The 15,194-nt window shown below is 36.8% G+C and overlaps 1 protein-coding gene across 3 annotated transcripts; it reads right to left on the bottom strand.

Annotated features, from left to right (window-relative positions):
• Positions 1-27: 27 nt before the first annotated feature.
• Positions 28-13,479, bottom strand: thpo (thrombopoietin). Of its 3 annotated transcripts, XM_067453122.1 has the most exons (6): positions 13,200-13,479; positions 10,490-10,620; positions 9,772-9,858; positions 6,465-6,629; positions 1,518-1,614; positions 28-1,423 (listed from the first exon to the last, which is right to left on the bottom strand). In XM_067453122.1, the coding sequence occupies exons 1-6, from the start codon at positions 13,252-13,254 to the stop codon at positions 1,398-1,400; spliced, it is 561 nt and encodes a 186-aa protein (XP_067309223.1). In that variant the 5' UTR covers positions 13,255-13,479; the 3' UTR covers positions 28-1,397. The 3 variants fall into 3 exon arrangements, with proteins under 3 accessions (XP_067309223.1, XP_067309222.1, XP_067309221.1); XM_067453121.1 differs by having other exon boundaries at positions 28-1,611; positions 13,200-13,477; XM_067453120.1 differs by having other exon boundaries at positions 28-1,614; positions 13,200-13,473.
• Between the last annotated feature and the right edge of the window lie 1,715 nt (positions 13,480-15,194).

Below are 15,194 nucleotides of genomic sequence, written 5' to 3'. Positions count from 1 at the left end.
ATTGCTGAATTAACACTTCAATCAGGATGTAATTATTTATTTATTGTCAGCATATTTTTTTTCAATCCAATGATCTGCTGTGCAAATGACTTATTTGGTGAAATGTTTCAACAGCATGTGTGTATCTGCAAATATATATCTGTGCATGTGAACGGAATAATTTTCTACAATTTGAACTACATAATATTGTACATTATACATATTATACACATTATGCCCAACAGTGTGTACACTGTAAAAAAAGGGCACATTTTTACTTTTTTTACTTTTGCAGTACAATCGACTTGGATGTTTAAGTTATTTCAACTTACATTATGTTAAACTGACTTTAAAAAATGAGTTACATCTTGTATAACTAATAAAAAAAAAGTTTAACATTTCTTAACTTATTTTTATAAGTTAAAACAATGTAAAAACATATGTTGTCATAACTTATTGAACATATAACTTTTTTGCTGGTCAGACAAAAATCTGGTAAATGAATGAAGTGTGTGCCATTTCGTGCAAAAGTTTGATTTTGATAATACTATATGTAGTTTTGGCTGCAGTGCTTCATTTTGCAAGAGGTATTTTGCAGTTTGGGTGTAAGGTTTTGTTAATTGTATTTTGAGCAATGTGTAATAAATCAAACAGAATCAGATTGTATATATGAACCATATGTGTGCCATATGGTGTCAAAATTGGGTTTTGTTATATTGTAAAATTTTGAAAGAAGTGTTTCATTTAGCAAACGAACTGAGGTGTTCTGATACTTGTGTGTGTGGATATGTGAACTGTGTGTAGTGTTTACTTTTGACAAAATAAGCCTTGTTGTAAAAATGTTGCTTAAGCAATTTTAAAAGAGAATATATTTAGTAATTTAAATATTACATATTTTCACATTATGCACTGTTTATTTACATTGTTTTGTGTTAATGCATCAGTGTTTCAATTGAATAAAAAAATACTGAATTAATGTGTTTTTTTAGTTTGTTTGTTTTACAAAATATTGTAAAGACTTTTTTATACAAAATATATTATATGCACAAATATCACATAATAATAAGTTGGAGTGTATAGATAAAGTGACCTTTCCTGTGTGTGAACTGCATTTCCACACATTCTGCCCTTTTTATTGGCTTCAGGTTGTCTTCCATATCCTATTACACCATGAGTCAACTTTCATACAGCCTACTATATTGAATAAATAAATATAATCTGTGGTATAAAATAACATTTAGGACTCACAGTTTTCAGTTTGTCTTTTTTAAAAGTTCAAGTGGGTGACTGCCAACAGGTTAGTCAGTTCAGTTATGATCCAGTAGATGGCAGAATCTTGTCGTTTAAACTTTTCTTCTGTAAATCTGTGGTCTCTGGTAAAGTGCATGGCCGTCTATCGTCTTGAAAGTGGACCATCGTTAAAATTGATTGGGCCTGTCCGGTCCTATTACACAAGCTTGAAGAAAGGCTGAGATTAGAAGTCAGTTTTTCCGTCTAGCACCCCTTTGCCATCTCTGCAATGAGCCACTCCAGCTTGCCTGTGAGAAGACTCCCAAATTTCTTCAACACCAAACCCAAATCCTTAGAGGGCTGAGAAAGGCATCTCTCTGCCTGGGGCCCTACTTGCTCTCCCTGCTGGATGAGAAAAAGATGGACATATAAAGAAAATGGTGTTCAAGATAGAAATAGTCATAGTATGTTGAACAGAAACGGCTTTTACTGTGTGATTGAAATAAATTAATACTTTGGAAGATAGTGGGTCATCATTGAGATCAGTGAAAACACTGGCATAATTATGTTTAGCAAATACATCAGAAATCAGCAAAATTACAGTCAAGCATCCCCCCACAGTACGTGCTTTAATCTAGGAGTGGCGGCATGTATATTTTATCAGCAGGGCATGGCTGTAATGCACTTCAGAGAGCACTATGTTCCCAGCCTTCTCACGGGTCAAGTATGTGTCGCTATCTCCCCTTCTTTCCTGGGGAAGGAAGGCAGAGGTCACCTGGAGTCAAAGTCACCAAGATGACGTGATGAACCAACAAAGATTCCGGGAAGGCAGGATATTTTCCCTGAGAACTACGTAGTCCCACAACCACATTCAAATATGGCAACTTTCCATTTACGTCTTTTTAAAGCATTTAAAGATATATATATATATATAATAATAATAATAATACAATTAATAATAATAATATGAAAGTGCATCTAGCACGTTGTAAAATTAGATTATCGCTATTACATTATTAAATAATTTGTTTTGCTAGGTGCAATCAAGTCTTATAATTGAATACATTTTCATATTTATATACACCGATCAAGCATAACATGTTTGTTATGTTATGTTATGTTATGTTATGTTATGTTATGTTATGTTATGTTATGTTATGTTATGTTATGTTATGTTATGTTAAGCACAAGATAACATGAATATTCAAACTCAAACCGCCTCCATCCACCCAAGACTAAGCTCATCACTATGGGTTGATCAGGCTTTCTGTTCTGCCGTTCCTCGGAATGCCCTACCTGACCATTTGAGTGCACCTCAAGCTCTTGAGAATTTAAAAAAAGGACTTAAAACATTTTTTTTTTAGAAGAACTTATGACTTTTACTATTAAATCTATTATTATTTTACATTTTTTAAATCATCTTAACTGTAGCACTTCAAGATTTGTTCCAAATGTAAAGTGCAATACAAATAAAATGTATTATTATTTATTATTATTAACATTATGTTCACCTTTCTAATATTGTCTTGGTCCCACTTTTGCTGTCAAAACAGCCACAACTACACAGGTAAATAATGCACACGTACCCGGCCATCCAGGTGGTGTAAAAGAAAACGTGAATCATCAGACAAGGCCACCTTTTTCCTTTGCTACATGGTACATGTTTCTGCTGCTGTTAGCGCTTTTGGCAGTGGACAAGGGTCAGCATGTAGCCTAGAAATCTAGACGCACCCTAGCGGCAGCAAATTTAATCTGCCCGCAAGTGTCGTCTAGGAACTCTCAATACCCTTCTGAGCTGTATTCCCCTCACTCTGGACGGGCCAATCACATCATGTATAGAGTCGGCGGGCGGGGCCATAATGACGACGGCCGAGTTGCGTTTGCGTGCTTCTAGTAAACACAGAAACTGGCGAACGGCAGAGGTCTTTCGAATCAGCTCTGACCGTGACTCTGGAAGACTTGGAGTTAAGCTTTTCTCTGAGAAAAGAACAAAGAACGGCACTGAAGTCATTCTTAAAAAGGGAAGATGTGTTCGGAGTTTAGCCGACCGGATACAGTGAATGTTTAATCTATCAACAAGCTCTGTTTCACCTTCGTTGCTCTGGTTTTGGTGTTGCGCTATCCTATCGCGTGGAGAGGGAGTTTAAAAGACAACCGTTTATCCCGCCCCTCAGATTGAGCCCTGTCTATGGTGAGTTTCCAGACCAAACATCTTGATGTGGGTCTGGCTTGTCAGGCTAGTCAGCATGGCCACCCTGACTGGTCTGTGGTCAGGGGTGCCCATGCAATTTGAGCTACAGTAGTTCATCTGTTTGATCAAACCACACGGACCAGCCTTCGTTTCCCACATGCATAAATGATTTGCATATATTCTAATGATATACAGTATATTTATATATGCTACTAATTAATATTACCATATGAATATATATACAGTCGGTATGGAAAGAATTCAGATCCCCTTGAATTTTTCAATCTGTTATATTGTGGCAATTTGCTAAAATCATTTAAGTTCGTTTTTTTGTCATTAATGTACACACAGCAACCCATTTTGAATGACAAACACAGAATTGTTGACATTTTTCAGATTTATTAAAAAAGAAAAACTGAAATATCACATGGTCCTAAGTATTCAGACCCTTTGCTGTGACACTCATATATTTAACTCAGGTGCTGTCCATTTCTTCTGATCATCTTTGAGATGGTTCTACAACTTCATTTGAGTCCAGCTGTGTTTGATAATACTGACTGGACTTGATTAGGAAAGCCACACACCTGTCTATATAAGACCTTACAGCTCACAGTGCATGTCAGAGTAAATGAGATTTATGAGGTGAAAGGAACTGCCTGAAGAGCTCAGAGACAGAATTGTGGCAAGGCACAGATCTGGCCATGGTTACAAAAAAAATCTGCTGCACTTTATGTTCCTAAGAGCACAGTGGCCTCCATAATCCTTAAATGGAAGACATTTGGGACGACCAGAACCCCTTCCTAGAGCTGGCTGTGCGGGCAAAATTGGCTATCAGGGGAGAAGAGCCTTGGTGAGAGAGGTAAAGAAGAACCCAAAGATCACTGTGGCTGAACTCTAGAGATGCAGTCGGGAGATAGGAGAAAATTGTAGAAAGTCAATCATCACTGTAGCCCTCCACCAGTCGGGGCTTTATGGCAGAGTGGCCCGACGGAAGCCTCTCCTCAGTGCAAGAGACATGAAAGCCTGCATGGAGTTTGCTAAAAAAAAACACTTGAAGGACTCCAAGATGGTGAGAAACAAGATTCTCTGGTCTGATGAGACCAAGATAGAACTTTTTGGTCTTGATTCTAAGGGGTATGTGTGGAGAAAACCAGGCACTGCTCATCACCTGTCCAATACAGTCCCAATAGTGAAGCATGGTGGTGGCAGCATCATGCTTTGGGGTGTTTTTCAGCTGCAGGGAAAGTCGTCCTGACTGGTTGCAATCCAGGGAAAGGTGAAAGCGGCCAAGTACAGGGATATCCTGGACGAAAACCTTTTCCAGAGTGCTCAAGACCTCAGACTGGGCCGAAGGTTCACCTTCCAACAAGACACAGCAACAAGACCCTAAGCACACAGCTAAAATATCAAAGGAGTGGCTTCACAACAACTCCGTGACTGTTCTTGAATGGTCCAGCCAGAGCCCTGACTTAAACCCAATTGAGCATCGCTGGAGAGACCTGAAAATGGCTGTCCACCAACGTTTACCACCCGAGCTAACATAACTGGAGAGGATCTGCAAGGAGGAATGGCAGTGGATCCCCAAATCCAGGTGTGAAAAACTGTTCCAAAAAGACTTGTGGCTGTATTAGATCAAAAGGGTGCTTCTACTAAATACTGAGCAAAGGGTCGGAAAGCTTAGGACCATGTGATATTTCAGTTTTTCTTTTTTTATAAATCTGCAAAAATGTCAACAATTCTGTGTTTTTCTGTCAATATGGGGTGCTGTTTGTACATTAATGAGAAAAAAAAGAACTTTAGCAAATGGCTGCAATATAACAAAGAGTGAAACAGTTAAGAAGTTCTGAATACTTTTCGTATATATATATATATATATATATATATATACGTATATATATATACGTATATATGTATATATATATATATATATATATATATATATATATATATATATATATATATATATATATTACTGTGCAAAAGTCTTAAGCACATTAGTATTTTTACCCCGCAAAAATGTTTTTAAGCAAGTTATTTATATATTTGGCAATAGTGTGTCAGTAGGTAACAGTTTACATTTTACATACAAGAAGAAACTGAAAAAACTGAGACAAAATCCACAAGAACTGCGACAACATCTCCAAGATGCTGTAAGAAACCTTCCTGCAAAGCTCCTGCAAAATTATGAGCAAGTGTACCAGTTATTAGGAGTTAATTGATAAACAAAATCTATTTATGACATTACTTTTGAATGCATTCTCATTTTACAGCATTTTTTACACAAGTGTCTAAACCTGTTTTGCAGGAAGGTTTTTTCAAGTGTCTTAGAGATGTTATCGCAGTTCTTGTGGATTTTGTCTCAGTTTTTTCAGTTTCTTCATGTTTCAGCAGTTTCTTTAAACAGCTATTGTCAGACTCCTTCTGCATACCAAAATCTCAATAGAATGGATTATTACATATGGCAAAATAAATGTTTGAAAATGTAAACTGATATTACCTACTGACCACCTATTGCAAAATATATAAATAACTGGCTTATTGGCATATTTTGGGGGGTGAAAATACTAACATGCCTAATAGTGTATATGTGTATATATACTGAATTATTGTATATTTATTATTGTGAATAGAATTACTATATATATATTTTCAGAACTTTTGTAATGTATGCTAAACATATTACTAAGTAATGTAAAATAAATATATATACTGTATATATATACATATAAATATTTACTATAATTTTTTGCTTGTATAATATAGCCAACTGTATATATAATTTTTTTAAATTTAGTACATTTTACAAAAGTTTAGCATGCAAGCAAAAAAAAATCAAAATAAATAATAGAAGATCATTTATATTATTAAATTATATATTTATTTTTGACGGGTCAGATGTTTTAGTCTGATCTGTGGTAAATCCTATGCCTTTATTCTTCATTCTGCAAGTCAATATCCTACGTGAGTGAATTCCTCAAGAGGCTTGCAATCTATTTGCATGCCATTCGTCTCTGTGCCAATATGTATCTGAGCTGCAGCACAAGGTTGAACTGATCATCCTAACCTCAATGTGGAGCAGTCTGACTACATGCAAGTAGTTGTTGATACTGCGTTCCAAGCGCTCCAGCAGAGTGAGTCTACAGCCAGGTTGGCTGAGTGTCCTGGCAGACCGCACATCCTGCGCTAGAGTCCCCAAAGACAGCAGGATCTCAGCCCTCCACTCATGCACCTGGAATACACACATACCCAGAGGAAAAACAGTTTGCTCATTGGTTGCTTTTTCTAAGCTCAGGAGACATAGTTGTGATTCTCCTATGTTTCTTGATTAAGTGTCAGTTGTTTATTTGATGTTTCTCCTAAAATTCCTTAGGAGAAGCAAATATAGACACAAATGAGAGATGTCTAAGAGAGTCAAAACTGAGATTGTGGTGAGAGAAGCTTGGAAAATCTCTTTATTGTCTAAATTTGTCTTCTCATGTTTCTCCTAAAATCCATTAGGAGAAATAAGAGTAAACACAACTGAGACATGAGAAATATCTGAGACTTAATTGAGATTCTTATTTAGCTCTTGTTGTAGTATCAGCAGTGTCTCAGATGTTTCTCCTAAAATCCATAAGAGAAATAAGAGTAGACACAACTGAGACATGAGAAATATCTGAGAAAAAGGAGTGCAAAATCAGAAACATGGGCGTTCTCTTTATTGTCTTGCTGTGTTTTTTGTTGTTGGTTTTTTTACATTGGGTTTTTTTTTCAAAAATGAATTATTGACTACCTTTTAAGTCTAAGAAGTTTTTCTACCAACCCCGGATGTCTTAAATTTTATTTTAGGATAAACTTATCTTTTAAATTTGTACTAATATTTTTAAATACTGAAACTATCATTCAAAAAGCATTATGTGTTTCAGAATATCAAGGTTTGTTTATTCATTAAAATTGACCCAGAAATTAATATGCTGTGCTTATTCCAAACAGTGATCAGACAAGTGTATGCTGTTTAGTCTAGATAAATTATTTATTTATAACAAATGTAATACTATAATGTACCAGTGCTTCATGGTTGCTGCTTAACCTTTTTGTTCTTCGTTTAACATTACAAAGTTTATCTTGTACAACCCATTTTGCACGCATGTTAACATAGGTTGTTTTGTTCTTTGCATGTATTGTGCTTGATTGAAATGGCATGGATGAATCACATATAAGCTACCCAGAGGGGGAAAAAAACCTTTAACAATTCAAATGTTTCTGCAAGACATAAATGAGGATACATTAACATTAAATGGAGACTTTGCTTAAGTCTCCTGTTTCTCACACTTGTCTCCTGAGACAAAAACTCTAACAATCTCATATTTGTCTCCTTTAAAGATATAGAAGAGATCTCAACATCATCACACACGGTGCTCAGACTTTTCTCCTTTAGCGAGAAACACTGGAGCTCTCATACCTGTCTTCTCTGAAGATTCATAAGAGATCTCAACATCATCACACACTGTGCTCAGACTTTTCTCCTTTGGCGAGAAACACTGGAGCTCTCATACCTGTCTTCTCTGAAGATTCATAAGAGATCTCAACATCCTCACACACTATGCTCAGATGTTTTTCCCCTCAGTAAGACTCTGAAGCTCACATTTGTCTCCTCTAAAGTTTAGAAGAGATCTCAACAACACACTGTGCTCAGACTGTTCTCCTTTAGCGAGAAACACTGGAGCTCTCGCACCTGTCTTCTCTGAAGATTCATAAGAGATCTCAACATCATTACACACTGTGCTCAGACTTTTCTCCTTTAGCGAGAAACACTGGAGCTCTCACACCTGTCTTCTCTGAAGATTCATAAGAGATCTCAACATCATCACACACTGTGCTCAGACTTTTCTCCTTTGGCGAGAAACACTGGAGCTCTCATACCTGTCTTCTCTGAAGATTCATAAGAGATCTCAACATCCTCACACACTATGCTCAGATGTTTTTCCCCTCAGTAAGACTCTGAAGCTCACATTTGTCTCCTCTAAAGTTTAGAAGAGATCTCAACAACACACTGTGCTCAGACTGTTCTCCTTTAGCGAGAAACACTGGAGCTCTCGCACCTGTCTTCTCTGAAGATTCATAAGAGATCTCAACATCATTACACACTGTGCTCAGACTTTTCTCCTTTAGCGAGAAACACTGGAGCTCTCACACCTGTCTTCTCTGAAGATTCATAAGAGATCTCAACATCATCACACACTGTGCTCAGACTTTTCTCCTTTGGCGAGAAACACTGGAGCTCTCACACCTGTCTTCTCTGAAGATTCATAAGAGATCTCAACATCATCACACACTGTGCTCAGATGTTTTTCCCCTCAGTAACACTCTGAAGCTCACATTTGTCTCCTCTAAAGTTTAGAAGAGATCTCAACAACACACTGTGCTCAGATTTTTCTTCTAAACTAAAGACTCTGAAGCTCTCACATTTATCTCCTCTACAGTTTTAGAAAATACCTCAGTAAATAAGGTTAATTGTTGATACAATAAGAAAGCTGTACAGTTTATTTGCATAGGGCACATCACTTGTTTGACAAATGTGAGAGTGCCAGAGTCTTTAACTAAGGAGAATAATCTGAGCACAGTGAGTGATGTTACTGAGATCTCTTATGAAGCGTTAGAGGAGATAAATGTAAGAGTTTAAGCGTCTCTGGTTAAGGAGAATAATCTGAGCACAGTGAGTGATGTTACCGAGATCTCTTATGAAGCTTTAGAGGAGATAAACGTGAGCGTGTGAGTGTCTCTGGTTAAGGAGAATAATCTGAGCACAGTAAGTGATGTTACTGAGTTCTCTTATGAAGCTTTAGAGCAGATCAGTGTGAGAGTGTAAGTGTCTATGGTTAAGGAGAATAATCTGAGCTCAGTGAGTGATGTTACCGAGATCTCTTATGAAGCTTTAGAGGAGATCAATGTGAGAGTGTAAGCATCTCTGGTTAAGGAGAATAATTTGAGCACAGTGAGTGATGTTACTGAGATCTTCCATGAAGCTTTAGAGGAGATAAATGTGAGAGTGTGAGTGTCTCTGGTTAAGGAGAATAATCTGAGCACAGTGCGAAATGTTACCGAGATCTCTTATGAAACTTTAGAGGAGATAAACGTGAGAGAATGTCATTTATTGTCTCAGGAGAAACATGTGAGAAGCAGGTCACTAAGCCTTATGTCTCAATTTGATGTTCACTTGATCTCATTTCTGTCTAGGAGAAAGATGTGAGTTGAGAAGGAGATCTCATGTTTGATTTTCCTTTCCTCTGGGTACAGGTGTCTCAAAGATTGTGTGCCTGAGAGCAGCGTGAGTGGGTTGATGCTGTAATGGAGGGAGTGTGTGTGGGAGTGGGCTGCATTGAACGACTCACCGATTTTCTCTCCCAGGTTGGTTTGTTAATGCCGACGCATGGTAATTGAATAGAAGAGGGTAGAGCATCTACAGCACTGCAGACTTTCTGTAAAGGGAGTGAAAAGTACAGCCTATCAAAAGTCTCACCGGTGGATAGACAAGCAGAGATGTAGACGCTGAGGAGTCAGAGTGGCAAACTGTCAAACAAACACAGAGTCAAGTCGATAAGATAACGGATGACTCCAAGACAGAGGATGACAGCAGAGAATCAAGCGAGACAGTCAACATGCAAATAGATAAACTGACAAATATCTGTCAAGTGAAGTGTAGCATGCAAACATCCTAATGAGGCTCAGCTATGCTAAAAAATATACGAAGGGTAACTTGGTATTGATTCCAGCAGTTCTTTACAAACAAACAAACACAAATAAATGGTGATGAATTGAAAAAGTATTACATTTACTTTATATAACCTATATCCAATTGAAGGTTATTTGGGTATAATTTGATTTTAGCCCACAACATAAGCTAATTTTGGTCAGTCCAAGTCCATTCACAGATGAATATATTCTCACTCCTTGTGCCTACATTTAAATGGTTTCACTATCCTTGTAAAATTATATGTAATATTAATATGATGTAAGATACGAATTTAAACAATATGGTATAGGCCACAGATAAACATCCTAAGAAACACAAAAATAATTGAAAGAACAATTAAGCTACCACAGTCTTACCATTTCCTCTTGTAAGTCCTTCACCTTGTTCATCGCTCTTCTGGCCTCGCTGTTACAGACAAAGTCAACTGGTCTAGTGTGGACGTGAGACAGTTCAGAGGCAACCATGCTGAAGACAACTACCAGAACTCCTATAAAACAACCAATCCAATGAGAAAATGTGTGACTAGTACAATAATGAATTACATTAGTAGATCCATTAAGTAACAAATTAGCAATATTCAATGTTACTTAACATTAATAAACATTATGGCATTATACATTTCTTAAATCAAAAGGTAATAGTAACATGAAATAACTCTCTGGATTACTCAACTCTGGTTGGTCACAGAACTGAACTGTCAAATATTTTCTATAATAGAGCGCAACAGTGCATGCCAACTTTTTTAGCCGTCTTTTCCCCATTCATTTTGCCCATAGGGATTTTTATGGCCATGAGCCAAACTTTGATTAAAGCAAAAAAAGTATTTGAGAATCAGACAAAAAGACAGTGTTAACAAAATCTGTGAACTCGATGGCTTTAATGAAGAAAAAAACTACAATCCCATGAAGAATTGCAAATTAAATTGAATTGAAACCCAATAGATATAGAACTAATGATTTAAAGATGTTGATCTTAGTATGAAGTATGAAGGAAATTCACAGAAATATTTAAGTATTTTGAGAGCACAGGGATATATGCAAGCACACTACTCTTACTACTTGTACCATATATTCTCTGATTGGTTGAGATTTGTATTCAGAATCATGGGTAATGTTAGCCTAGAAATCTAGACGCACCCTAGCGGCAGCAAATTGAATCTGCCCGCAAACATCTTGATGTGGGTCTGGCTTGTCAGGCTAGGGTAATGTAGTTTTTCACCAGGAATTCTACTTTTAAATACGATTATTTAAAAAAAAAAAAAAAAAAGACAAGTGAGCGTTTCTTCAATGACATCAGCACTGTCACAGGTATTTTCTGATAGCTAGACTATTTTAACGCACTGTAGTATTTATGAGGATCTATTGACAGAAATCCTATATAATATCCATAACTACATTTTCAGTGGTGTATAAAGACCTTACATAATGTTATGTTTTATTAGCATGAGCCATTTCAATCTACACACACCGTGGGTCCCCCAAGCGGCAACCTCCCCCAGTTTCTCTTGAAGCCAATACGGAAGTGACTTAAATTGCAATTCATCAGCTGGCTGCTACAGATTGGCTCCAAAAAGGAGCAGTATCTCACTGAGCTCCATGTTACAATGCCCAACTTTACAGCAGAAAAAGACATGTTTACAGCCTGGTACAATTTTTTTATTTTTTATAATTCATTCGTTTACATTATATTAAGCCTTAAAGTTCTGCATTTAGCCTATAGACATCATGCCACCTCAGCTACAACCACGTCCCACCTCTTTACCAATTTTTTGTTATCCGGAAGTGAGACTTTGAGGCTTCAAAACTGCTCTTCAGAACCCTATGGAGGACGTCACAGACCCTACGTTCATATTTTTTACAGTCTATGGGGCCCCATTACAGTTAATTCGCCATTTTGCGCCGTCATGTTTCTACAGTAGCCCTAAACAGACAAACTTCTCTACAGAGCGCTAGTCACTTTCTCTCCTACGGCGACATTTTTTGCCCTGTGTCGGCCACCGTAGCTTCTCTATGTGAGAGGGGATGTAATTCACAACCTCAATAATCTACAATTAAAGGGTTAGTTCATCCAAAAATGAAAATGTTGTCATTAATTACTTACCCTAATGTCGTTCGACACCTGTATAAGAACTTTGTTCATCTTCAGAACACAAATAAGATATTTTTGTTGAAATTTGATTGAGAGGCCTCCATCATGCCATTTCCTCTTTCAAGACCCATAAAATGCACGTCAATGAGAATAGTTTTTGTGTGCAAAAAAACAAAAAACAAAAACAAAATAACGACTTATAGCGATGGCCGATTTCAAAACACTGCTTCGCATCGAACCGTTATGAATCAGCGTATCGAATCAGCGGTTCGGATCGCCAAAATCACGTGATTTTAGCAGTTTGGCGGTTTGACACGCGATCCGAGAGCTCCGGTTTGGTGTTTTGAAATCGGCCATCCATCATCACTATATAACTCGTTATTTATTTATTTTTTACGCACAAAAAACTATTTTCGTTTCTTCATAAAATTATTGTAGATCCACAGAGATAGGTTTTGTGAGGTCTTTACTGCCTTTTTGGTCCTTGAGAGAGAAAATTACATTGGTGTCAATAGAGGCCTTTCTGAGCCTTTGGATTTCAACAAAAATATTAATTTGTGTTCCGAAGATGAGTCGAACGGCATTAGGGTGAGTAATTAATGACTTAATTTTCAGTTTTGGGGAACTAAACATTTAAGACAAATCAAATAAGCTATTTCATGTCAATGTATGTAGTTTACCTAATTATTTCAAGGGGGGAAAAAACTGGTCATTTCTGTATAACCCCCTTTTGTCTGTTCATTGCCCTATACATAATCATATTTGAATGTAGGCTACATTAATTGCCAATAAAGTTTTTATTAATGACTTTAGGCCACTTAACTTAAATGTATCCGCATTTTTAAAATATCTGCGCAAAAGCACGTTTTTATATAGGCTACCCAGAGAGAGAGCGTGAGTTTCAGAAGCGTTAACACAGTTCTGCATTGATCACTTCGGTAGAATCGTCAAGACATCATTCATGCATAGGCTACTTACTACTTAAATCCATGCCCTGCGACAACATAAGATCTTCAGTCCCGTTGCTTTCCATTGGAGAGCGTCTTTTCTGAAGAAGTAATGCATAAACGCCCACCGAGATGTGCGCTTCTCCACTACTTTCACTACTATGTGCATCGCCCCCACACTTTCTGATTCCTTCTAAATATTCCTTTCCCGGCTGGGACGATTTTTATCTCGTCTCTGAACATGCCCTGACGTCCCTTCAGTGAGTCACTGTAGCCTACTGATAAAAGTGAGAGTAACCCTGGGGTTGTTGAAGATTCTTATGTAATTCTAAATAAATAAACAAAACTTGTAACAAGACTTTTGGAGAGCAAAAAAGGTAGACTGAACAAACACAAATAGACCACATATTTTAGTTCAGGTTAATATTTTATTACATGATCAATTCAACCCCACTGCTTTCAGTGGATTACCACATTCACTTGTCCCTCCACTACCATACATATCCACATTTCATATTTTACTCATATTTTCTTTTTATTCTTCAGTTATTGTTCTATTAAATATTTATTGTTTTAGCCTATGCAATTCCATTGTACTTTTGTACAGTTTTTTTAAACTATGGCTTAATTTCTAAAATCTCTAAACACAAAACCACAACACACACACACACACACACACACCATGAAAAATGTCAGACATCTCTTGCAAAAGCGAACACTTCATTCAAAACTATTTAAATCTTCAAATCTTTCTGTAACTCTACACACAAACATAAAATGATTAGCCACATTCAAGCCAACCTACACACGGATGCGAAAAATGTAAAACACTGTTATCTCGTCTCTTTTGCTCGTTCAGAGAGCAGTTGAGTGTGCAGGAGTTTGTTGCATGTACATGTATGTGCACAAAATACACTGTATGTACAATATGTATGTACAACTGATGAATTTTACACGGTTATGGAACCGAACTGAATAAATACTGAATGGACTTGAGCTGAATAATAACACTTACAGCTCCTTCACAACAGAATATGAAATTGTTACTATTGTGAAGCTGATGTGAAAAAATGTATATTGTATAAAGTGCTTTAGTGTTTGTTTGTTTAAAAAAAAAAAAAAATTGCAGTATTCATATATTGTAAGCCTATACATACTCTATGAAATATAATGGGGTAAAATAATAATTTTCTTACTTTGATTTTTAAGACCAGTTTATTTAAAAGATTTTCACACACAACCGTTGAGTGTTTGTACGTATTTGAATGGCAGTGTTTTCTAAATGAAACAACAAATGAGCTTTTGAGTTTTGAGTGATGTGTCTAATGTAGAGAATTGTTTTGCAAAAAGTTTGTTTTACAATAACAAACCGAGTTTAAAACATGTAATGTACTTATAGTTTATTTAAAAAACAATAATAATAATTCAACCTACAAAAACTGAAAACCTAAAAGTGCAGTATGTAATATTTATGAGGATTTATTCATATATAATATAATGTAATATAATATAATATGCGGTATCAATTGGCAATATATTTATATTTAAGATAAAGTCTTGCCTGTACATCAATAGCAGCAGCAGCGCCACATCAGACACGCTCCTGACCGTGGAGACCCACTTTTGCGACACGACTGAAGCGTGATGTTGTGATGCTTCCCCTCATTTGTGCGTTCAAATCGGTTCAAATGCAGCACTGCCTTTCCCAGAATGCTATGCGGGAGCGTTAAAGTTAAAGCTTGACGTCACCCATAGGAATAAAGTGGTGCGCGACGCGACAGAAGTGTTGCACGGACAAGTGGATCTGCACCTTGAGTCCTGGTGTGCAAAGACAGAGAAAACGGCAGGCAGCTGCCCCGCGGCTGACATGCAACAGAAACGCTACGCTCACAACACGCTTGCAGTGTGTTTCCGGCCTTAATATCAAAACTCTTAATAAAACCTTTTTACAAACATTTCAGTATATTTTCATTTGTGTTAGTACAATGCACAAAAATTGTGAGAGAGAGAGAGAGAGAGAGAGAGA

This window comes from Pseudorasbora parva, chromosome 9, assembly GCF_024679245.1.
Source record: "Pseudorasbora parva isolate DD20220531a chromosome 9, ASM2467924v1, whole genome shotgun sequence".
Taxonomy (NCBI): Eukaryota; Metazoa; Chordata; class Actinopteri; order Cypriniformes; family Gobionidae; genus Pseudorasbora; species Pseudorasbora parva.
Note: the sequence above shows the minus strand (reverse complement) of the source record. Positions and strands in the feature narration are given on the sequence as shown.